Here is a 25,974-nt window from a genome sequence, read left to right as displayed (position 1 = left end):
GAGCTTCCTCTCAGTGCTGAGCTACCCATCAGTCCCGAGCTACCTCTGTCCCGAGCTGTCCTTCTGTTCCGAGCTTCCCCTCTGTCCCGAGCTGTCTCTTAGGAGGGTCACCTATCTAGGGACGCTAAGGAGGTGGACAAAGACTATTATGGAGTGGGGTCCACGTCCAGCGCCAGAGCCGCCACCGCGGACAGATGCCCACCCACACCCTCCCCTATAGGTTTAAGTTGTGCGTCCGGAGTCCGCACCTTGGAGGGGGGGTACTGTCACGTTCTGACCATCGTTCTTGTGTGTTTTCCTTGTTTTAGTGTTGGTCAGGACGTGAACTGGGTGGGCATTCTATGTTGGATGTCTTGTTTGTCTATTTCTATGTCTGGCCTGATATGGTTCTCAATCAGAGGCAGTGGGTGTATTTGAGAACGAGAGTTCAAATGAGTGAGCGAGAGACACACAGAACAAATGTGAAAATCAGCTAATATTCAGCAAACCACTTTGTTATGTTGCAAATGCATAAATCAACTCAATCATCTCACAAACCCCAACACTTGCAAGAACAGTCACTGTTGTGGTGAATGGCGCACAGTACTACATAGAGCCATGACAACATGGAGCTCTATTCCACATCAAGTAACTGATGCAAGCAGTAAAATTTGATTTAAAAAAACAGATTACAGATTACAATTACACATTATGGAACAGCGGGGACTGTAAAGAGACACGAACACAGGCACAGACACATGCACACAACCCCACGATAACATTTGCACTATACACACACGTACACATGGATTTTGTGTTGTAGATATGTGGTAGTAGAGTAGTGGCCTGGGGGCACACACTTAATGTGTTGCGTGAAATGTGTTGTGAATGTATTGTAATGTTTTAAAAATGCTGTATAACATGTGCGCTAACAGAACCCTAGTGATTCTTACCTTGGGGTTCTCCATGAGGGCCTCTATTCTAGGATGCGAGCCGCCAATGCCTGCATCCGCCAAGGGCCAGCTGAGTGGTCTACCGTTGCCATCAGAGGGGGCAGAGTGGGCCAGCTTGGAGAAGCGGTCAGCCCCTGTCCCCGTTTTGTGGGGGTCCACCAGGGGGCTCTCTTTGGGACACCAGGCCTCAGGGGGTAGCGCGGGGTCACAGGGCACACCGTTGGTGGACGAGGGGACCAAGGAGACACATCCATCTGGTGGGATGGGTGGTGGGCGCTCAGGAGGTGGTGGGGGTGGAGGGTCCCTCTTGGGGGGCGGGGGAGCAGGCAAAGGCTTGTCTTGTTTTCTGGCCAACCCTGGAGAGGACTTGGGGAGGAGGGCATGTGTTCGTTTTACACTACACAGAAATAAACTGTGTTGAAGCAGGCTGACATATCAATCAAATGCATTTTATGAAGGAAGCATGTTTTACTTCACACACACACATGCCTGCACAAACACGCACATCCTTTGACTGTCTACTGTTGTATTTGTGCTGTTGCTAGTGTCTTCTGTCTATGTTATTTCTGTCTTACATTGTTTTTTGACGTTTTTATATCAGCGCCTGTTCCCACAGGAGGCCTTTTGCCTCTTGCTAGACCATCATTGTAAATACAAATCTGTTCTTAACTGACTTGCCTGTTTAAATAAAGCCTTTTTATATCAGCAGTTATCTCAAAGTGCTAACCCCAAAAAGTATGGGGGGGGGGGGCGGGGGGTGTTCTACTAAGCTAACATATGGAATTGATTTGAAAAAATCATACCATGGATCATTTAGCTATTGATTTACAATTTTAGGACACCTTTAGGTTAACCTGTTGGATCTCTAGGGGCGCTATTTCATTTTTGGATAAAAAACGTTCCCGTTTTAAGCGCGATATTTTGTCACGAAAAGATGCTCGATTATGCATATTCTTGACAGTTTTTGAAAGAAAACACTCTGAAGTTTCAGAATCTGCAAAGATATTGTCTGTAAGTGCCCCAGAACCTATTCTACAGGCGAAACCAAGATGATGCGTCAAGCAGGAAATGAGCAGAATCTCTGAAGCTCTGTTTTCCATTGTCTCCTTATATGGCTGTGATTGCGCAAGGAATGAGCCTACACTTTCTGTCGTTTCCCCAAGGTGTTTACAGCATTGTGACGTATTTGTAGGCATATCATTGGAAGATTGACCATAAGAGACTACATTTTCCAAGTGTCCGCCTTGTGTCCTGCGTGGAATTCGGTGCGCAAACGCCAGCTGCTTGTACTTTTCCATTTGATTGAGGGGAGAAACCATGCTTCCACGAACGATATATCATTGAAGAGATATGTGAAAAACACCTTGAGGATTGATTCTAAACAACGTTTGCCATGTTTTCAGTCGATATTATGGAGTTAATTTGGAAAAAAGTTTGAACTGACTGAATTTTCGTTTTGTTTTTGGTAGCCAAATGTGATGTACAAAACGGAGCTATTTCTAATACACAAATAATCTTTTTTGGAAAAACTGAGCATCTGCTATCTAACTGAGAGTCTCCTCATTGAAAACATCCGAAGTTCTTCAAAGGTAAATGATTTTATTTGAAGGCTTTTATGTTTTTGTTGAAATCTTGTGTGCTGGATGCTAACACTAAATGCTACGCTAGCTAGCCACTTTTACACAAATTATTGTTTTCCTATGGTTGAGAAGCATATTTTGAAAATCTGAGATGACAGTGTTGTTTACAAAAGGCTAAGCTTGAGAGATGGCATATTTATTTCATTTCATTTGCGATTTTCATGAATAGTTAACGTTGCGTTATGGTAATGAGCTTAAGTCTGTAAATAGAATCCCGGATCCGGGTTTGGTCGACGCAACAGGTTAAAAAAAAAAACATTTTAGGGATGAAACATTGATTTAGCCTTACTGCTATTAGCCCATAGAAACACACTGAATAACAGATTCATACATGGAAAAACAGATAGTCCAAAAATACATCAAAAGGAAGTATGTTTTAAAGTGTCAGTCCTCTGTCTGAGGTGGGAAGGACCATTTGTGTGATGTCTCCTGGTATGGCAACCACGGCTGTAGCCTTGCCACCTTCCACCGCAAATTTGCAAGGCCGATATCGGCGGATGCGGTAGATTGAAAAAAAAACAAAACAGATATCACTAGTTTTAAAAGACAGATTTTTCTGGACATTTTTTATTATACTAATTCAATGTCTGCCCGGGCGCACACATCGATTCTAGGGGATACCCAGCCTGAAACCCCAAAGAGCAAGCAATGCAGAGGAAGAAGCTCACTGGCTAGGAAAAACTCCCTAGAAGGCAGGTACCTAGGAAGAAACCTAGAGAGGAACCAGGCTCTGAGGGATGGCATCAACCAGCACCAAAACATTCAACTTTAGAGATTTCTGGAGATCATTCCACAAGTTGCAAAAAAACATAACGCAGACTTAGTGGAGACTGAAGGGATCTCCAGAGTTAGCCATCCCTATGATCGGGTCAGGTGACGCATATGTCTGAAGTTTGCACAAGAGGGCTTTATAAACAAAAATAGAGCAGAGCATTTGTATTTATATTTGTATTTAAGGATCCTCAGTAGTGATAAAGTCAATCTCTCGTCCAATTTGAGCCATCGACATGAATATTATTCATGTTACCTCTCTGTGTACATTTAGGGGCTAGCCGTGCTGCTCTGTTCTAAACCAATTTTAATTTTCCTAAGTATCTCTTTGTGGCACCTGACCACACAACTGAACAGTGTCCAGCTGCAGGACCTGCCTTGTTGATAGTGTTGTTAAGAAGGTAGAGCAGCACTTTATTATGGACAGACTTCTCCCCATCTTAGCTACTGCTGTATCAATATGTTTTGACCGTGACAGTTTTACAATCCAAGGTTGCTCCAAGCAGTTTAGTCACTTCAACTTTCCACATGATTTATTACAATATTTAGTCGAGGTTTAGGGTTTAGTGAATGATTTGTCTCAAATACAATGCCACCCATTGTGAAACTAACTGCAGGTCTTTGTTAAGTGTTCCAGTGATTTCACTCTCTGTAGTAGCTGACGTGTGTAGTGTTGAGTCATCCTCAGACATAGACACACTGGCTTTACTCAAGGCCAGTAGGCATGTCATTAGTAAAGATTGAGAAAAGTAAGGGGCCTGGCTGCCCTGGGGAATTCCTGATACCACCTGCATTGATCTATGATATTGAAGAGGGCCAACATACTTTCTGATACAGAATGCAGTGATGTGTAATGAACCTATCACACGTAATAAAATGTGATAAACTTTTCCTATAAAAGGAAGGCCACTTGTTAACTAACTCATCAATATGCTTTTTGAAAGATAGCTTTTCGTCAATCCAGATACCCAGATATGTATAAGCAGGGACACAATCAATCCAATATACATAAGCATAAATCATTAGATAAATGTTTAAGCTTTTTGAAAAATAACATATAATTAGTTTTACCTGAATCACTTTTTCCCTTTACACTTGTGGGAATTGGCCTATACGGATAGGGCTAAATTGAAAAGTTTCTTACAGAATAAATAGGATATGCATACACATAACCATGGTAGCAACTGAAAGGAACAGTTTGGGAATAATGGGGAAATGATTCGATCAAAGGTGAGTGACACAACAATTCACCTGAAACAAGACTGAATCCAAACATTGCACTGTTTGACATTTACTGTACTGTTCTCCACATTTGTTGATAACGAAATCTGAAAATACTCAGGATACATTCAGTAACATGATAAGACTATTTCTGGAAAATGTGGGGTAGGTGCAACAACATAAGACAAAGACATTTGAGTAGAAGACAAACTATCTACTAATCTACTTTTTTGAGAGCTCCTAACTGTGCTGTTAAGAAAATAGAGCAAGCACACTTGTAGTTGTTCTGTTTGGAACACAACCCTCTATCCCCGCCAGCACACAATCACTGTTTTTGTTTACTTAATCCGCAAAAAGTCCATTATAAATCACAATTTGGGTCAGGTGGGCATAATTGCAAATCGTGTTCTATTGCCACACGACTAGCTAAGTTGTAAAATATGATATTACAGATATTACAGTTCAGAGAAACAGATGGGAATTTTTGTGTGCATAGAAAGGAGTCATGAGTGCATTCGGGTGAATTTACTTCACAATAAAAAAAAAACAGGCTCATTCTATTCAGAACATCAGGGTATGATGCCATGTCATCATGTAACTGTACATAAAACATAGTGATAATAAACATTAACACTGTATATGACATGAGTTTTATGATTTGGAAATGTGAAGTGCACATCTGGACTGACGGGTGTTTGGCTTTCTTGTATGTATGAGATCAAAGCAGCATTTATAATCCTCAACGTCTCATCTTACAAAATACATCATGTCATCTACATTTACAGCATTTCCCTCATTCAGACAACAAACATTTTTCAAAATGTCCTCAATTACCGCAAAGGATGGGGTATAGTGTTGTCCTGCGCGGTGCTCAAGTTCAGAACGGGTGTCAGTCAAAACCCATACAGCGCTGATGATGCGCAGAGCCAGAGCTCTGACGTCACGTATAGATGTTACTGTACAGCCACTACGTTCAAATTTAAAAGTGCCCAAATCTGCCATTTTCAACGTGTATACAGGTATGAGTGTTAGAAATATAAAATATATAGCTAAGTGAAAAATTCCAATCTGGGTTTCATGTCCAAAGTGGTAAATTATCTTTAAGCCAACACAGATGCCAAACAGCTCTCTGTCCCTGTTCTCTTTGATTTAAGTGCTGCATTCAACACCGTTGACCGTGGTGTCCTTCTGGACAGACTGGAGAGGTGGGTTGGCCTCTACGGTCCAGTTCTAAATTGGTTTAGGACCTATTTAACCGGTCAAGAGTTTTTTTGTCACCAATTGTGAACATAACCCAAAGAAAATAGATATTACACGTGGCAAGGTATCGCAAGGTTCAATTTTAGGGCCGGTACTGTTCAGTTTATATAATGTACCCCTTGGCAGTGTTATCAGCGTGCATGACATTGACTTTCACTGCTACACAACTTTACATTTCTGTGTCCCCAGAGGTTTTCAGCTCCACGGATAAATTATTAGACTTAAATTATTAGACTGTATTAGTGATCTAAATACTTGGATGTCTCACTTCCTCCAGCTAAAGGCCGAGGTACTTATTGTTGTAGCCAAAGCACAGAGAGAGAGAATCTGGCAGCAGATTTTAATTCACAGGCAATAAAGATAAAACACCAGGTCAAAAACGTAGGTGTCATTTTAGATTCTGAACTCTATTTCGAATCCCACATTAGGAATGTGACCAAAATAGCTTTTTACCACATGATGAACATTGCCAAGGTTCGGCCGTTTCTCTCAGGCTGATACAGAGAGACTTATCCATGCTTTTATTACAAGAAGGCTTGACTACTGTAACATGCTGACCAGACCGGACACGTCACGTGCGTGAGCATTGCAAAATAAATGTAGAAATCCATGTTATTCAATTATTACGTCTGCGTTGCCAAGGGCTAAAATATAAGCCATTCCTCTTTCTGATGCAGATCGCGCTGCAAGTCCTGCCTCTCCCATCTCCTCATTGGTTATACCCACGTGGGTGATTGAAAGACGAACTGTTTTGCCGGTCGTCGTGGCAATACTATGAAAGTTTAGATGCCAATCACCATACAAGTTCAAATATGAAAAAGCCTGGAAGGAGGAGAGATGACTAGAAACAATTCGGTTGTCCGTTTTATGTGTGGATTAATTGTCGGAGTACAGGTCCTTGTGCATTTCAGGTAAAATAACAACTCAATGTTTATATCCCATGACAAATTAGCTAGCAACAGCAAGCTAGCTAAATAGGACAAATTAGCTAGCAAGTGCAAGCTAGCTAGCTAAATTGCCATACATGTTTAATGCTTTTCAACCTGTCCCCAAATTAATGTAATTGGTTCAGAGTTTGCTTTGATATATTAACCTGTGTGTCGTGATCGCGTTTGGTGTGGGGGGACAAAACAAATTTATGCACGGTGGCGCACGCACGCTGCCGGTTTGGGTTCCGTGTAATGCTCTCCTGTCTGGTCTACCCAAGAAAGCCATTGGTCAACAACAAAACATACAGAATGCTGCAGCACGGGTACTGACCAAGACTACCAGAGAACCTGAGGGGGCCAGAAACTGTGGACATTTTTAAAAGAGATCTTAAAACAAACCTCTTTAGCGTTGTTTTTGTTAGGGTGCTTTTTTTGTCTTTCAGTTTTTATTGTTATTCTTTTGTTTTTTGTGTAGTAAATATTTCAGTTTTTTATTTATGTATTTTCCTGTGAAGTGCATTGCGTTGCATTCATGTCTGAAATGTGCACTATAAATAAAGCTTGATTTCAAGTGTTTTAAAAAGTATAAAACACTGAAGCACTGTATCGTCAGTCCAAACTTTTCCTACTTCCTGGTCAAATTCTGTTGATAAAGTGAACACAAAAGTGAGCCAAAAGAGTTTGGGTCAGCACAATAGTATGAAAAGGGTGTCGATGTGGAGTGCAAACCTGCAGTTTCAGATTTTCACTCTGCCCTACAATCACACCTGCAACCCTGTACATGTGACTATTAAACAATCTGAATCTGAATCAGTACCTCTTTGGTGTGCTGAATGAGAAACAATAGATCACACCAAACCAGTTTGAAAGGGGGTTTAGGCTGTACACCCCATAGACATATGGTACATGCTGATGGGTTCTGAGTTCTAAACTTGAAAATATGAAGTATCCTTATTCATGTCACTGAGGGAGAGAGGGGAATGTAGAACGTTTACATTCTGCCAGGATATATTATTGTTAACCATCAATGGGAGGAGAATGGCCACAGTCTGGTACAAGTCAACAAGACAGCCGGGAGTTGGGGAGGAGTGAGAAATTTGGGCTGAGGTCAGGTTAGATGAAGTGAGGAAGAACAGATATCACTAAAGTTCTGAATAGCAACAGCTGTGTATTGGCTGTTCAGATGTGTAAGGAGAGGGCTCAGCATAAGAGAAAGGGTTAAATACCAGTTCTTGTGTGAATATGTTCTTTGTCTGTTCAGCTGTCTGACCCTTTGGGTGAATAAACTTGGTTTGAGCGTCGGTTTGTACCCTGTTATTTAGAACCTAACAACCCTGACCCACCTTTGGGGAGCTGGAGGGGCTGGCAGAGGGGGATCGGATGACGCCCTTCTGGATGAGGTCCAGGCGAGGGGGTACGGGGGGCAGGCTGAGGTGCTGGATGCTGAGGGCCTCACCATGGGCTTTCCTCCTCTGGGCCACCGGGGAGGAGTTTGGCGACATCACGGGGGAGTTCTGCTGTTCGGCACACTGCTGATATGGAAAGAACAAAACAAGTTCAGGTTTTTAATAATACCCATGTGGCAGTCATAGACACTGAAATACATGGATGTAACATTTATAACAGGGTTTCCGGTAGCCGGATTTTGGCCTATAAAATGATGAAAAGTAGATTTTTAAAAAACTGCCGCTGGCCAATTGTCCCCCAAAAAGAGGGGAAAATCATGTTACAAAATAATTTTTATTGATGGAAATAACAGTTGATGGAAATGCATTTGACCGGTCATGCTTATCGGTCTACAGGTTAATTTGCATCATTTAGTGGAATTAAATTGGTGTGTGTGTATTTTCGTTAGTCGTTATGTTTATATAATGTGCACGAGAGCTCCTGCTACAGCTTGCTGCTGGAGTGAAATGTGCTTTTATGCCATTCGTTTTGTCACCAAAGCCCCATATACTACCCACCACTGTGACCTGTATGCTCTCGTTGGCTAGACCTCGCTACATATTTGTCGCCAAACCCACTGGCTCCATTGACATCTATAAGCCTTTGCTAGGTAAAAGCTCCACCTTATCTCAGCTCACTGGTCACCATAGCAACACCCACCCATAGCACACGCTCCAGCAGGTATATTTCACTGGTCATCCCCAAAGCCAACACTTCCTTTGGCCGCCTTTCCTTCCAGTTCTCTGCTGCCAATAACTGTAACGAATTGCAAAAATCACTGAAGCTGGAGACTTGGATCTCCCTCTCTAACTTTAAGCATCAGCTGTCAGAGCAGCTTACCAATCACTGTACCTGTACACAGCCAATCTGTAAATCGCACATCCAACTACCTCATCCCCATATTGTTATTTATCTTCTTGCTCTTTTGCAATCCAGTATCTCTACTTGCATATCATAATCTGTACACCTATCACTCCAGTGGTAATGCTAAATTGTAATTATTTCGCCACTATGGCCTATTTATTGCCTTACCTCCCTAATCTTCTACATTTGCACACACTGTACATAGATTTTTCTATTGTGTTATTGACTGTACATTTGTTTATGTGTAACTCTGTGTTGTTGTTTTTGCTGCACTGCTTTGCTTTATCTTGGCCAGGTCGCAATTGTAAATGAGAACTTGTTCTCAACTGGCCTACCTGGTTAAATAAAGGTGAAATTTAAAAATAATAATAATAATAAACCAAGCGTGTGCAAAGTTGTCATCAAGGTAAAGGGTGGCTACTTTGAAGAATCTCAAATATAAAATATATTTTTATTTGTTTAACACTTTTTTGGCTACTACATGACTCCATATGTGTTATTTCATAGTTTTGATGTCTTCCCTATTATTCTACAATGTAGAAAATAGTAAAAATAAAGAAAAACCCTGGAATGAGTAGGTGTTTCCAAACTTTTGACTGGTACTGTAAGTGCTGAGGCAAACTCGGCATTCCGGGGTTGGACGACACTTACTCTATGGCTAATCAGCAAATTGTAGCATTAGCCACTTAATCACCAGAGTCTGTAGCATTGAACAGGATTCTTTCCCTTCCTGGCACAGCATGATGTTTCATGACATGACAAGTACTGTTTTGAATCCTGAAATGTGGCATTTCTGAGATTGCGCTGACTTTACTTTTTTTTTAATACCAGAGAGCAATTGAACTGACGCTACATTTTTTTAATACCAGACAGCAATTGAACTGACAGAATGCTTATTAGTAACTCATCGAAGTTTGACCAGACCTGCATGAAAAAACACAACTATCCTCTTCTGTGATTCTGACACACAAGTTCAACGTCCTGCATATTTAGTTAGTAGATACGTAGATAAATGGCAGTAGTCCATTTAATTAATCGCTGGGTAATTCTACTTGACAGCATGTGAGTTAAGTTGACTGAGCACAGAGGCCATAGTCACACTGTCACGGCCGTAAAATGGAGTAGACCAATGCGCAGCGTGGTGTGAGTACATATTCCTTTTTATTAGGATGACGCCGACAAAAAAAATTAACAATACAAAAACAACCGTGAAGCTTAATTAAGGGCTATGTACCACAAACAAAGTTAACTTCCCACACTGAAAGGAGGGAAAAGGGATACCTAAGTATGGTTCCCAATCAGAGACAACGATAGACAGCTGTCCCTGATTGACAACCATACACGGCCAAAAAATAGAAATACACAATCATAGAAAACAAAAACATAGAATGCCCACCCCAAATCACACCCTGACCAAACCAAATAGAGACATAAAAAGGCTCTCTAAGGTCAGGGCGTGACAGACTTTGTCCAAGATCACACTTTTAGACCGTTTCACATTGGCGATAGCAAAGGGCGATTTTCGAGAGGTTCTCGAGAGTTATCGGTTCTGGAGAGACGCAGTAACAGCCTGTTACATTCTGAAATTGTCACAGTAGCTAGCTGCTGTCAGTAGGCTTCACCGAGATACGTAAAACTATGGAAGCCCATATTCCCCCACCATTTTTTAAAATGCAGATACTATCTAAAAATGTTTAGATACGTAAGCCAAAATGCTGAATATGAATACAATAGAATAGAATATGTTTTTTAATTTCTAACATTGTCTGGTAATTTCAGAGGTGGCACAACAAGTCCCAGAGTGGTGGGGGGAAATGTTTTTCCTGGGGCCCAGAGTTTCTCCTTATCTGGGAACCTAACCTAACCAAGTAAAACTCCAAGTGTGCCATAGGAATAAATCACCTGTAAAAAACTGTTTTATACAGGCTGTGATGGGATCAGAATTGTTCTAATGGTTAAAAAAAAATCCTGGAAAGGATGAAAACATAAAAATCTAAACAACATTATTGTCTCTATTTCCAACGCTTTTGTGTCAATATTTTTTATTAAACCAAGTCAAATGTGGTGGGGCAAATGCCGGCACGCCACACGTTTGCCGCGGCCCTGCTGTGCTTATTACTTTTACCCTAATAAAGTTAAGCGACCTTTGTGAAGGTTTGGTGTGGTATGGCTATTATTAGGCTTTGCTACTGCAGGCCTATGAAGGCAGTGCATACTGGCACTCCAACTGACTCTGGTAGTTGAACTTAGCCTCCTGTATCATATAGAGATATTTGATAGGAGGACCTCTTTAGGTATCCCCAGAAAATATTTTATATTCTTGAGAATTTATCCTTTACTACTATATCCTGGAGAAACACATTGAATAATACATTCATGAATGGAAAAAAATACATAAAAAAAATCAATCATAAGGACTAAGGTTTTGAAGTGTCTGTCATATATCTAGGAGAAAACTTGGGAAATATATACAGTGGGGCAAAAAAGTATTTAGTCAGCCACCAATTGTGCATGTTCTCCCACTTAAAAAGATGAGAGAGGTCTATAATTTTCATCATAGGTACACTTCAACTATGACAGACAAAATGAGAAGAAAACAAATCCAGAATATCACATTGTAGGATTTTTAATGAATTTATTTGCAAATTATGGTGGAAAATAAGTATTGACATGACAGCCCGCTTGGAGTTTGTCAAAAGGCACCAAAACACTCTCAGACCATGAGAAATAAGATTCTCTGGTCCGATGAAACCAATATTAAACACTTTGGCCTGAATTCCAAGCATCACGTCTGGAGGAAACCTGGCACCATCCCTACGGTGAAGCATGGTGGTGGCAGCATAATGCTGTAGGGATGTTTTTCAGCGGCAGGGACTGAAAGACTAGTCAGGATTGAGGCAAAGATGAACGGAACAAAGTACAGAGAAATCCTTGATGAAAACCTGCTCCAGAGCGCTCAGACTGGGGGGCGAAGGATCACCTTCCAAAATGACAACGACCCTAAGCACACAGCCAAGACAATGCAGGAGTTATCATGACAGGCGAGACCCAGATGCAGACAAAGTAGGCAGATGGTTGGAGTCTTACAATATGTATTAATCCAATAGGGTAAGGCAAGAGAATGAACGTGGACAGGCAAAAGGGTCACAACCAGTTCAGAGTCCAAAAGGTACCAAAGGGCAGGCAGAATCAAGGTCAGGGCAGGCAGAATGATCAGGCAGTTGGGAAAGTAGTCCAGAGTCAGGCAGGGGTCATAACCGGGAAGACTATAAATAAGAGAATAGCGACAGGATTAGGGGGAAAACATGCTGGTTGACAAGACAAACATACAATACGAACTGGCACAGAGAGACAGGTAACACAGGGATAAGTACACTGGGAAAAATAAGCGACACCTGGAGGGGGTGAAGACAATCACAGGAACAGGTGAAACAGATCAGGGCGTGACAGAAGTGTCCTGAATGTGTCTGAATGTCCTTGAGTGGCCTGGACAGAGCCTGGACTTGAACATTTCTGGAGATTTAGTACATTTAAAAAATTGGGAAAAGGCACTGTATATACACACTCTCACACAAAACCCACACACATGCTGTCACGTTCGCTGGAATAATTATCAGACCAAACTGCAGCGCGTTATGGTGTCTACATGATATTTATTTTAAAATGCACAAAACAAAAATGAAAGAACGAAACAAACAACGAACCGTGACAACAGAAGTGCTTAGTGCACTAACTCAAAACCATATCCCATAAAACAAAGGTGGAAAAAATGCTTCTTAAATATGATCCCCGATTAGAGACAACGATAGCAAGCTGCCTCTAATTGGGAATCATACCAAACACCAACATAGAAAAACTAAACTAGAACCCCACATAGAAAATAATAACTAGAAAACCCCCCAGTCACGCCCTGACCTACTATACCATAGAAAAACAAAGGCATTCTGTGGTCAGGGTGTGACAGTGCCCCCCCCCCAAAGGTGCGGACTCCGGCCGCAAAACCTGAAACAAATGGGGAGGGTAGGGGGGTGATTAGTATCGGTGGCGGCTCTGGTGCTGGCAGATCCGCAAGCATCGGGGGCGGCTCTGGTGCAGGATGAAGAATCCGCTCAGCTCGCGGATCTGCCAGAATCGGGGGCGGCTCTGGTGTGGGACGAAGAACACGCTCATCCCGCGGATCCGCCAGCATCGGGGGCGGCTCTGGTACGGGCCGAAGAACCCGCTCATCCCATGGATCCAGCCATGGACCCGGGCTGAAAACTGTGCCTGGACTGGACCTAGGTGCAGAAGAAGACTCTGACCTTGGAGCTGGACTGGACGCCGGGCTTAGACTGGGCATCGGCGCAGGGTTAGGCTCCGGCCATGGAGCTGGAAGTTCCGTACTGTTGACCGTCGCAGGAGGTCTGGACTCTGGACTGGGGACCGTCGCCGGAAGCTCTGGACTGGGGACCGTCGTCGGAAGCTCTGGTCTGGGGACCGTCGCCGGAATCTCTGGACTGGGAACCGTCGCCGGAAGCTCTGGACTGGGGACTGTCGCTTGAAGCTCTGGACTGGGGAGGCGCACTGGAGGCCTGATGCGTGGGGCCGGCACAGGTCGCAACGGACTGGTGACACGCACCTCAGGGCGAGTGCGAGGAGCAGGGACAGGACGCACCGGACTGGGAAGGCGCACTGGAGGCCTAGTGCATGGAGCCAGCACAGGTGGCGCCAGACTGGTGACACGCACTTCAGGGCGAGTGCGGGGAGCAGGCACAGGATGTACCTGACTGGGGACACGCACTTCAGGGAGAGTGCGAGGAGCAGACACAGGATGTACCTGACTGGGAACACACACTTCTAGGAGAGTGCGAGGAGCAGGCACAGGACGTACCTGACTGGGATCACGCACTTCAAGGAGAGTGCGAGGAGCAGGCATAGGACATACCAGACTGAGGAAACGCACTTCAGGGAGAGTGCAAGGAGGAGACACATGACGTACCGGACTGGAGAGGTGCACTTGAGGCCAGAAGCGTGGAACCGGCACAGGTTGCACCAGACTGCTAACTGGATCCTCTGGTCAGATGTTGAGCAGAACACACTTGCACAACATCTCTCTCACCTCACTCTCTCCCAACTACGCCATTGCCTCCCTGACAGTCTCTGGCTCTTCCCTCTGCTCAGCTGCCAGCTCCATTCCCCCCCCCCAAAAAAACTTGGGGTTGTCCTTGGGCTTTCTGTAGCCGCGAACCCTGTCGTCGTCGCTGTCCTCCATAATCTCCTTCCGTCTGTCGCCAAGGAAGGGTTTCGCATCTCCCCATCACTTCTTTCCATGTCCAGAAATCCTTCACTCTTTGGGCACGCTGCTAGGTCCTGGTTTGATGGGATATTCTGTCACGTCTGTAACTAGAAAACCCCCCAGTCACGCCCTGACCTACTATACCATAGAAAAACAAAGGCTCTCTATGGTCAGGGCGTGACACACGCACAACATACACACGCTTAGTGACACAACACATAGACACACACACACTGCACAGTGATCTGGTACTGCCTGTATACAGCTCCATTCATCAGTGTCAGAGAAAGGTGCTAAAAATGGTCAAAGACCCCAGCCACCCAAGTCATAGACTGTTCTCTCTGCTACCACAGGGCAAGCGGGTACCGATGCACCAAGTCTGGAACCAACAGAACCTTGAAAAGTTTCTACCCACAAGCCATAAGACCGCTGAACAGTTCGTTAAATAGCTACCCTGACTATCTGAATTTACTCTTTTTGCACCAACTCTTTTGGGATGGGTGCGCATATAGGCAATTTGTCGTTGGGATGGGTGTGTATATAGGCAAGCTGTCGTTGGGATGGGTGTGTATATAGGCCATTTGCCGTTGGAATGGGTGTGTATTTAGGCAAGTTGTTGTTGGGTTGGGTGTGTACATAGGCAAGTTGTCGTTGGGATGGGTGTGTACATAGGCAAGTTGTTGTTGGAATGGGTGTGTACATAGGAAAGTTGTCGTTGGAATGGGTGTGTACATAGGCAAGTTGTTGTTGGGTTGGATGTGTACATAGGCAAGTTGTTGTTGGGATGGGTGTGTATATAGGCAAATTGTCGTTGGGATGGGTGTGTACATAGGCAAGTTGTCGTTGGGATGGGTGTGTACATAGACAAGTTGTCGTTGGAATGGGTGTGTACATATGCAAGTTGTTGTTGGGATGGGTGTGTACATAGGCAAGTTGTTGTTGGGATGGGTGTGTATATAGGCAAGTTGTTGTTGGGATGGGTGTGTACATAGGAAAGTCTTCGTTGTGCATTTATTCCTTTTTCATTTTTTTATTTATTTATCTCTCTGCATTGTTGGGAAGTCCCACATGTTGCTTAGTCTACACAAGTTGCTTACGATGCATGTGACAAATACAATTTCATTTCATTCTTGTGTATTATATTCTTGGTGTTACTACTTTTATTTGTATCATTATTTTTCAACTTCTTTCTGTCCCTCTAATCAGGGGAATGGGACCCCAGGTGTGTGTGGATTCTCTGACCGAATTCTCTTCGGAAAATGTAATTCCTGAAGGACGTGTCTCAACTCCTGAAGTAGTTGTGAAACAAAAATCTGTCTAAAATCAAATTGTTGTCGGCTTTCTATTTCGTAACAAAGCCTCCTTCACTCACGCCGCCAAACTTACACTAGTAAAACTGACTATCCTACCGATCCTCGACTTCGGCGATGTCGTCTACAAAATAGCTTCCAATACTCTACTCAGCAACTGGATGCAGTTTATCACAGTGCCATCCGTTTTGTTACTAAAGCACCTTATACCACCCACCACTGTGACCTGTACAGTCTAGTCCGCTGGCCCTCGCTACATATTCGGCGCCAGACCCACTGGCTCCAGGTCATCTATAAGTCCATGCTAGGTAAAGCTCCGCCTTATCTCAGTTCACTGGTCACGATGACAACACCCACCCGTAGCACGCGCTCCAGCAGGTGTATCTCACTGATCATCCCTAAAGCCAACACCTCATTTGGCCGCCTTTCCTTCCAGTTCTCTGCTGCCTGTGACTGGAACGAATTGCAAAAATCGTTGAAGTTGGAGACTCTTATCTCCCTCACCAACTTCAAACATCTGCTATCTGAGCAGCTAACCGATCGCTGCAGCTGTACATAGTCCATCGATAAATAGCCCACCCAATTTACCTACCTCATCCCCATACTGTTTTTATTTATTTACTTTTCTGCTATTTTGCACACCAGTATCTCTACCTGCACATGACCATCTGATCATTTATCACTCCAGTGTTAATCTGCTAAATTGTAATTATTCGCCTACCTCCTCATGCCATTTGCACACAATGTATATAGACTCCTTTTTTTCTTCTTTTTTTTCTACTGTGTTATTGACTTGTTTATTTTTTACTCCATGTGTAACTCTGTGTTGTTGTCTGTTCACACTGCTATGTCTTATCTTGGCCAGGTCGCAGTTGTAAATGAGAACTTGTTCTCAACTAGCCTACCTGGTTAAAGAAAGGTGAAAAATAAAATGTAATCGGGAGACAGGTGTTTTCTCCATCTCCTTAGCTATCGTACTCGAATTCCATTGATTTCAAAATTCAGAAAGTGGAGAGCAACACTTACGCAGTTTTTCTACGCGATACATAAAAAAAGCAGCGTTAGACAGGATTACCTACACATACTGACCAGCTCAAATAGACAGAAGCGTGCAATATGGCAGACCAATCCAAACTCATCTTTCGGCATGTCCAGCCCACTCATTATCTCAGCCAATCATGGCTAGCGGGAAGGTTGCCAACTAGGCTCGTAATTTAACAATTTTATTTGTATTTACAGATGGCATACAAGTTGGTTATTAACCTCTTGAGACTAGGGGGCAGTATTTTGATGTTTGGATGAAAAACGTGCCCAAATGAAACTGCCTATTTCTCAGGCCCAGAAGCTAGAATATGCATATAAATGGCAGATTAGGATAGAAAACACTCTAAAGTTACCACAACTGTAAAAATATTGTCTGTGAGTATAACATAACTGATATTGCAGGCAAAAACCTGAGGAAAATCCAACCAGGAAGTGCTGTTATTTTGAAACCTCTGTTCCATTGCATGCCTACCCTCCATTTATAGGGATATCAACCAGATTCCTTTCCCTATGGCTTCCACATGGTGTGAACAGTCTTTAGACATAGTTTCAGGCTTTTATTCTGAAAAATTAGCGAGAATGATCACATCGCGTCAGTGGATAGCTGTGTGTCCCCAGAGTTTTGCGAGGACGAGGGGCTAGGAGCAGACATTTTCTCTCTCTCTCCTATTAAAAAAGCTTCGGTCCGGTTGATATATTATCGATTATTTATTGTAAAAACAACCTGAGGATTGATTATAAAAAACGTTTTACATGTTTCTACAAACTTTACGGATACTATTTGGAATTGTCCTCTGCCCGTCGTGGCCTGCACGCCCCTGTGAATTACTCAACAAAACGCACCAACCAAATGGAGGTTTTTGGATATAAAAATAATCTTTATCGAACAAAACAAACATTTATTGTGTAACTGGGAATCTCGTGAGTGCAAACATCTGAAGATCATCAAAGGTAAGCGATTCATTTTATTGCTTTTCTGACTTTCGTGAGCATCTACTTTGCTGCTAGCTGTTTGTAATGTTTTGTCTGCTGAGAGAGTTGTGCTCATATAAACGCTTGGTTTGCTTTCGCTGTAAAGCTTTTTTGAAATCTGACAATCTGGTGGATTAACAACAAGCTAAGCTGTGTTTTGGTATATTGCACTTGTGATTACATGAAAATTTAATATTTTTAGTAATTTAATTTGAATTTGGCGCTCTGCAATTCAGCGGATATTGACGAAAATGAAGGGTAAAGGGATCGGTGCGCCATGAGGTATTTTAAGACACATGGAAGTTCAAATGTTCGAGAAGGCATTTCTGCCCCCCAAAAATGTTTTGTTTAAAAAAAGCTACGTTCAAACTGCTCTCCTGTGAAGTAGTGACCCGCAACATACAAATAGTTTCCTGAAACCGGTCACATATATGTTGGTAATGGTTGACAGTTACTCCAAATGGATTGAGGTTTTCCGCAGGTCAAACACTTTCTTACAAATAGCTAGTAATGTCTCTGTACCACAGAATCAGATTGTTGGGTATGTGGATTGTTACCAGACAGTGCTGAGACTATGTCATGTGGACAAGAGCAGGTAACCTTACAGACAGAGAGCTTGATTGGCTAAAGGATAACGTGTTTTATATGAAGAAGTGTACAGTCGTGGCCAAAAGTTTTGAGAATGAAGTCTGCTGCCTCAGTTTGTATGATGGCAATTTGCATATACTCCAGAATGTTATGAAGACTGATCTGATGATTTGCAATTAATTGCAGAGTCTCCCTTTGCCATGCAGATTAACTGAATCCCCAAAAAACATTTCCACTGCATTTCAGCCCTGCCACAAAAGGGCCAGCTGACATCATGTCAGTGATTCTCTCGTTAACACAGGTGTGAGTGTTGACGAGGACAAGGTTGGAGATCACACTGTCATGCTGATTGAGTTCGAATAACATACTGAGAGCTTCAAAAGGAGGGTGGTGCATGGAATCATTGTTCTTCCTCTGTCAACCATGGTTACCTGGAAGGAAACACATGCCGTCATTATTGCTTTGCACAAAAAGGGCTTCACAGGCAAGGATATTGCTGCCAGTAAGACTGCACCTAAATCAACCATTTATCGGATCATCAAGAACTTCAAGGAGAGTGGTTCAATTGTTGTGAAGAAGGCTTCAGGGCGCCCAAGAAAGTCCAGCAAGCACCAGGACCGTCTCCTAAAGTTGATTCAGCTGTGGGATCGGGGCACCACCAGTAAAAAGCTTGCTCAGGAATAGCACGTACAGTGAGGCAAAGACTTTTGGAGGATGACTTGGTGTCAAAAAGGGCAGCAAAGAAGCCACTTCTCTCTAGGAAAAACATCAGGGACAGACTGATATTCTGCAAAAGGTACAGGGATTGGACTGCTGAGGACTGGGGTAAAGTCATTTTCTCTGATGAATCCCCTTTCCGATTGTTTGGGGCATCCAGAAAAAAGCTTGTCCGGAGAAGACAAGGTGAGCACTACCATCAGTCCTGTGTCATGCCAACAGTAAAGCATCCTGAGACCATTCATGTGTCGGGTAGCTTCTCAGCCAAGGGAGCAGGCTCACTCACAATTTTGCCTAAGAACACAGCCATGAATAAAGAATGGTACCAATACATCCCCCGAGAGTAACTTCTCCCAACCATCCAGGAACAGTTTGGTGACGAACAATACCTTTTCCAGCATGATGGAGCACCTTGCCATAAGGCAAAAGTGATAACTAAGTTACTCAGGGAACAAAATATTGATATTTTGGGTCTATGGCCAGGAAACTCCCCAGACCTTAATCCCATTGAGAACTTGTGGTCAATCCTCAAGAGGCGGGTGGACAAACAAAAACCCACAAATTCTGACAAACTCCAAGAATTAATTATGCAAGAATGGGCTGCCATCAGTCAGGATGTGGGCCAGAAGTTAATTGACAGCATGCCAGGGCAGATTGCAGAGGACTTGAAAAAGAAGGGTCAACACTGCAAATATTGACTCTTTGCATCAACTTCATGTAATTGTCAATAAAAGCCTTTGACACGTATGAAATGCTTGTAATTATACTTCAGTATTAAGGAGTAACATCTGACAAAAATATCTAAAGACACTGAAGCAGAAAACTTTGTGAAAATTAATATTTGTGTCATTCTCAAAACTTTTGGCAATGATTGTATTGCTGTTATTGTTTTGTTTGTTTTGTTGTGGTTTGTTTTTGTGTTGTTGTTGTGTTTTTATTTTTTTTTGTCTTGCTTCAGTACAAATCTCACCAGATTCGGTCTGCTGGATGGTCAGGATTTCTCCCTAAGGATTAGCCATCTAACTCCCTGACCTGTAACTCTGCATTGAGATCGCCAAGATGATAGGGGAATATAAGCCAATTTTCAAAAATATTTTCAACTGTGTATTGTTATTTTCTTTGACATTTGTCTTAGACATTTGTATTAAGAATATTGGTAGACGTAATATTGTCAGACAGTGAATAGTTCTTCTGGATATCTTGAATCAGAAATGCCCTAAACTAAGCTGTTGTTCTGGTCTTTCCTCTCTCGAGGTTATGGCGAAGGTGACAACAGATGGTAACTATGGAAGGGATCGACATAGAACAGTGTGAGCCTCATCCCCTCTAACCAGCTGAAGTGATTGCGACAATGGAGGGTGGTTCAAATGATTGCCTTGCCTGGTTCACCAACTACTTCTCTGATAGAGTTCAGTGTGTCAAATCGGAGGGTCTGCTGTCCAGACCTCTGGCAGTCTCTATGGGGGTGCCACAGGGTTCAATTCTTGGACCGACTCTCTTCTCTGTATACATCAATGAGGTCGCTCTTGCTGCTGGTGAGTCTCTGATCCACCTCTACGCAGACGACACCATTCTGTATACTTCTGGCCCTTCTTTGGACACTGTGTTAACAACCCTCCAGGCAAGCTTCAATGCCATACAACTCTCCTTCCGTGGCCTCCAATTGCTCTTAAATACAAGTAAAACTAAATGCATGCTCTTCAACCGATCGCTACCTGTACCTACCCGCCTGTCCAACATTACTACTCTGGACGGCTCTGACTTAGAATACGTGGACAACTACAAATACTTAGGTGTCTGGTTAGACTGTAAACTCTCCTTCCAGACCCATATCAAACATCTCCAATCCAAAGTTAAATCTAGAATTGGCTTCCTATTTCGCAACAAAGCATCCTTCACTCATGCTGCCAAACATACCCTTGTAAAACTGACCATTCTACCAATCCTCGACTTTGGCGATGTCATTTACAAAATAGCCTCCAATACCCTACTCAACAAATTGGATGCAGTCTATCACAGTGCAATCCGTTTTGTCACCAAACCCACCATTGCGACCTGTACGCTCTCGTTGGCTGGCCCTCGCTTCATACTCGTCGCCAAACCCACTGGCTCCATGTCATCTACAAGACCCTGCTAGGTAAAGTCCCCCATTATCTCAGCTCGCTGGTCACCATTGCATCTCCCACCTGTAGCACACGCTCCAGCAGGTATATCTCTCTAGTCACCCCCAAAACCAATTCTTTCTTTGGCCGCCTCTCCTTCCAGTTCTCTGCTGCCAATGACTGGAACGAACTACAAAAATCTCTGAAACTGGAAACACTTATCTCCCTCACTAGCTTTAAGCACCAACTGTCAGAGCAGCTCACAGATTACTGCACCTGTACATAGCCCACCTATAATTTAGCCCAAACAACTACCTCTTTCCCTGCTGTATTTAATTTATTTATTTATTTTGCTCCTTTCCACCCCCATTATTTTTATTTCTACTTTGCACATTCTCCCATTGCAAATCTACCATTCCAGTGTTTTACTTGCTATATTGTATTTACTTTGCCACCATGGCCTTTTTGCCTTTACCTCCCTTATCTCACCTCATTTGCTCACATCGTATATAGACTTGTTTATACTGTATTATTGACTGTATGTTTGTTTTACTCCATGTGTAACTCTGTGTCGTTGTATGTGTCGAACTGCTTTGCTTTATCTTGGCCAGGTCGCAATTGTAAATGAGAACTTGTTCTCAACTTGCCTACCTGGTTAAATAAAGGTGAAATAAATAAATAAATAAATAAATAAAATGGTGTTTACTATGGCCCTGTCCTGACTACTGAGTACTACCTGAGTCCGAGCCAGCAACCTGTGTGGGATCCTGAGTGGAGCAGCGGTCTAAGACACTGCATTGCAGTGCTAGAGGCGTCACTACAGACCCAGGTTCGATCCCGGGCTGTATCACAACTGGCGGTGACTGGGAGTTCCATATGGGTGGCGCACAATTTGCCCAGCGTCGTCTTGTTTAGTGGAGGGTGTGGCTGGGGTAGGCCGTCATTGTAAATAAGAATTTGTTCTTAACTGACTTGCCTAGTTAAATAACTAATTGAACTGATCATAAAACGCAGAAAAGAGATGTAGCCTACACACAACAGCTGGCTGGGCTGGACAGTTTTCTCCAGTGGATTTCTATTCCTTCATTACTACTGATATGCAATTAAGGTAGAGGGTGCTGCGAGTTTCCCTTCGCGTGGGTGGAGACTTTGCCAACTGGAACTCCAGGTTTCTAACACGTATGGACCCAGAACTTAATCATACAGCTGACCAAATGACGCAATATTTTAGTTCTGGGTTAACCAAGATTAGACTGATCTAAAGAGTGACTGCAATCCACACTTTGGTTTTGGTAGAAAAGTCACAGTCAAGAAACACTTATGTTAGCATTTTTGGACTAAAACATTGTTTTACTCAGCATTAAGCGTGTCTGAAGTTACAAATCACACTATTACAACAGTGTGACTGTTTAGGAATAAAAACAAAGACATCATCTGTATTGTATGCTTATTGTTTAACCATTGATATGTTCAAAGGGACATTGTGAGACCTTTAGGAGCATCAGTTACTGTTTGAATGTCTACCAATGGCATATCCATATTTTTTTATGAAATTACACTGGTCATTGAAAACAAGCATTTCGCTACACCCGCATAAACATCTGATAAACATGTGTGTGTGACCAATAAAATTTGATTTGATTTAAAGTATTTATCAACTAAAAATATCCCACACTTTAGATGAGGCCACACAAAAAGACTTGACTAATGATTAGTTAGTAAATGGTTTATAATGTAAGGACCTATATAAAACATCTTATTAATGATCTTATGAATCATTCATAAATACTTTAAAGGTTGTTTATGTGTGAATAACTACGCTACTAGCATTTACCAATGTGGGAGTAATGATTAATACATGATAAAGAAACGATTTACTAATCCATTATAAATGCTTTATTTACGTGGAATTATTATGAAGCGCTACCTTGATTTTTAAATCCTCTATAATGTTTTATGTGTGTATTTTGTTGTACTCACATGGCTGAGGCAACTCTATATGTATTTTATATTTTTCAAATGAATAAATGAATTCACACAATTACGGAGTATAATGATTGACTAAAAGTGATAGTAAATTAAGAGTGTGAAGTACCTTCCTGATGGAGGCCAGTCTGTTCATGACCAGAAAGTCCTCTCTATCCTCGTCCAGGTCGTCCAGGTCGAGCATAGGCAAGCTAAAGTCATCCAGGAAGAAGCACTTAGCCCCTGTGTTGCGCGGGTCAAAAGGGTCCACGATGATAGGCTCTGTGCCTTTGATCTCACACCGGCAGAAAGGGCACCCTTGTCCGTCCGACTCCTGTCGAGAAACACACATCAAGCTTTAGTACATTTGCAGCTAAAAGATGCACTGTAGTATATAGGCCTACATACATAAGTAAGTAAGTAAATGAATCAAACATTCAAATAAATGCAATCCCACATGCACATGCCCAGAAACTATACACATTCAGGCATACAACACACACACGCACGGACACTGTGGGATCTAAAGCAAGAGAGGCAATTGTAGACAGCTGGGACACATGGTTTCATTCAGAAGAACCTGTAGGCCTTGGTAAGACATCTTTCCATTCCCCCCTTAAAAAGAGCACTGGCAGAGTAAAGTGAAGACATGCACACACATTAAGAAGGAAGCCATTTTGACAATCTACAAGCCTCAGTGCCCCGAATACAGATTTCACATGGCAGAGGAAAACAATCAGCACTAAAAATAAATAAATAAAAGGCTTCCATCTTTCATGATGAGGTTATCCTCTGTTTCAACTTTAGTGAATCAAAGAAGAACAAGAACAAAAGCCTGATTGTGGCAGACATATCTGGTTGGGGACTTGCGAAAGGCATCAAAGCATTTTTGGAAACCAATCCTAATTAGAGTGGGAGGCTGGTCAGGCTCACTGACACTGCAGAAAAATCCCCTGTCCTCAAAAACTGGCCTCCCGTGAGCCTGTCCATCCACGGACAAATTTCACGCAGGCAGCCCTAAAGACACATTCAGCATTGGCTGACAACGCAACACATTGTTTCTGGTAGTATAGATTCCCTGGTTTTGCCAAAATTCTGGTTGGAGGATTCCAGTGGTGTAAGTACTTAAGAAAAAATACTTTAACCATTCTGGGATACGGGGTAGCATTTTCACTTCTGGATGAATAGCGTGCCCAGAGTGAACTGCCTCCTACTCAGTCCCAGATGCTAACATGTGTATATTATTATTAGTATATTTGGATAGAAAACACTATGAAGTCTCTAAAATTGTTTGAATGATGTCTGTGAGTATAACAGAACTCATATGGCAGGCGAAAACCTGAGAAAAATCCAAGGTTTGTAGTTTTTCAAAGCTTGGCCTACCAAATACACAGTGTCTATGGGGTCAAGCTGCACTTCCTAAGGCTTCCACTAGATGTCAACCGTCTTTAGAAACTTGTTTCAGGCTTTTGCAATAAAGGAGGGGGCGATTGGAGCTGATTGAGTCATGGGTCTGGCAGAGTGTCTCAGGCTCGTGAAGCGCGCTCCCGACAGAGTTGGCTCTCGTTCCAGTGCTTTTCTACAGACAATGGAATTCTCCGGTTGGAACCTTTTTGATGATTTATGTTAAAAACATCCTAAAGATTGATTCCATACATCGTTTGACTTGTTTCTACGACCTGTAACGGAACTTTTCGAGTTTTTGTCTGGACGAAGTGCTCACGCCTCATGAATATGGATTACTGGGCTGAACACGCTAACAACAAGTGGCTATTTGGACATAAATTATGGACTTTATGGAACTTTATGGAACAAATCAGTCATTTATTGTCGAACTGGGATTCCTGAGAATGCATTCTGATGAAGATCATCAAAGTTAAGTGAATATTTATAATGTTATTTCTAACTTCTGTTGACTCCAACATGGCGGATATTTCTTTGGCTGGATTGGGCTCTGAGCACCGTACTCAGATTATGTTTTTCCTTAAAGTTTTTCTGAAATCTGACACAGCGGTTGAATTAAGGAGAAGTCTATCTTTAATTCTGTGAATAACACTTTTATCAATGTTTATTATGAGTATTTCTATAAAATCACTGGATGTTTTGGAATCAAAACATTACTAAACGTAACGCGCCAATGTAAACTGAGATTTTTGGATATAAATATGCATATTATTGAACAAAACATACATGTATTGTGTAACATGATGTCCTATGAGTGTCATCTGATGAAGATCATCAAAGGTTAGTGATTAATTTAATCTATATTTCTTCTTTTTGTGACTCCTATCTTTGGCTGGAAAAATGGCTGTGTGGTCTGACCTAACATAATCGACATCTTGAAAATAAAAAAATAATATGTTGTGCTTTCGCTGTAAAGCCTTTTTGAAATTGGACACGATGTGTAGATTAACAAGAAGTTTCTTTCATTTTCTGTATTGGACTTGTTAATGGGTGAAAGTTACATATTTCAAAAAATATATTTTTGAATTTCGAGCACTGCCTTTTCAGCGGAATGTCGTCGAGGGGTTCCGCTAGCGTAACGCCTGCCCTAGAAAGGTTAAAGGACTACTTAAGTATTTGGGGGGGGGGGGAGAATCTGTACTTTACTTTACTATTTATATTTTTGACAACTTTTATTTCACTACATTCCTAAAGAAAATAGTGTACTTTTTACTCCATACATTTTCTCTGACACCCAAAAGTAATCCTTACATTTCGAATGCTTAGCAGGGACGGAAAATGGTCTAATTTACACACTTATCAACAGAACATCCCTGGTCATCACTACTGCCTCTGATCTGGCGGACTCACTAAACACACATGCTTTGTTTGTAAATGATTGTCAAAGTGTTGAAGTGTGCCCCTGGCTATCCTTAAATTTAAAGAAAAAATGAAAATAGAGCAGTCTGATTTGCTTAGCATAAGGAATGTGAAA

General features: G+C 42.3%; 1 protein-coding gene across 5 annotated transcripts in view; it reads right to left on the bottom strand.

Moving 5' to 3' along the window:
- Window positions 1-25,974, bottom strand: part of LOC139392740 (Cbl proto-oncogene B, E3 ubiquitin protein ligase) — a 165,091-nt gene that overhangs the window by 39,102 nt on the left and 100,015 nt on the right. For 2 of the 5 annotated variants that reach the window (XM_071140955.1, XM_071140954.1), the window contains 3 exons: window positions 23,167-23,370; window positions 8,097-8,282; window positions 933-1,298 (listed from right to left, as the gene is read on the bottom strand). In XM_071140955.1, the coding sequence (XP_070997056.1) occupies window positions 933-1,298; window positions 8,097-8,282; window positions 23,167-23,370 (756 nt within the window). Of the gene's footprint in view, window positions 1-932; window positions 1,299-8,096; window positions 8,286-23,166; window positions 23,371-25,974 lie in introns of all 5 variants that reach the window. The other 3 variants (XM_071140953.1, XM_071140957.1, XM_071140958.1) reach the window with 2 other exon arrangements.

Source organism: Oncorhynchus clarkii, chromosome 33 (genome assembly GCF_045791955.1).
Source record: "Oncorhynchus clarkii lewisi isolate Uvic-CL-2024 chromosome 33, UVic_Ocla_1.0, whole genome shotgun sequence".
In the NCBI taxonomy this organism is placed as follows: domain Eukaryota; kingdom Metazoa; phylum Chordata; class Actinopteri; order Salmoniformes; family Salmonidae; genus Oncorhynchus; species Oncorhynchus clarkii.
Note: the sequence above shows the minus strand (reverse complement) of the source record. Positions and strands in the feature narration are given on the sequence as shown.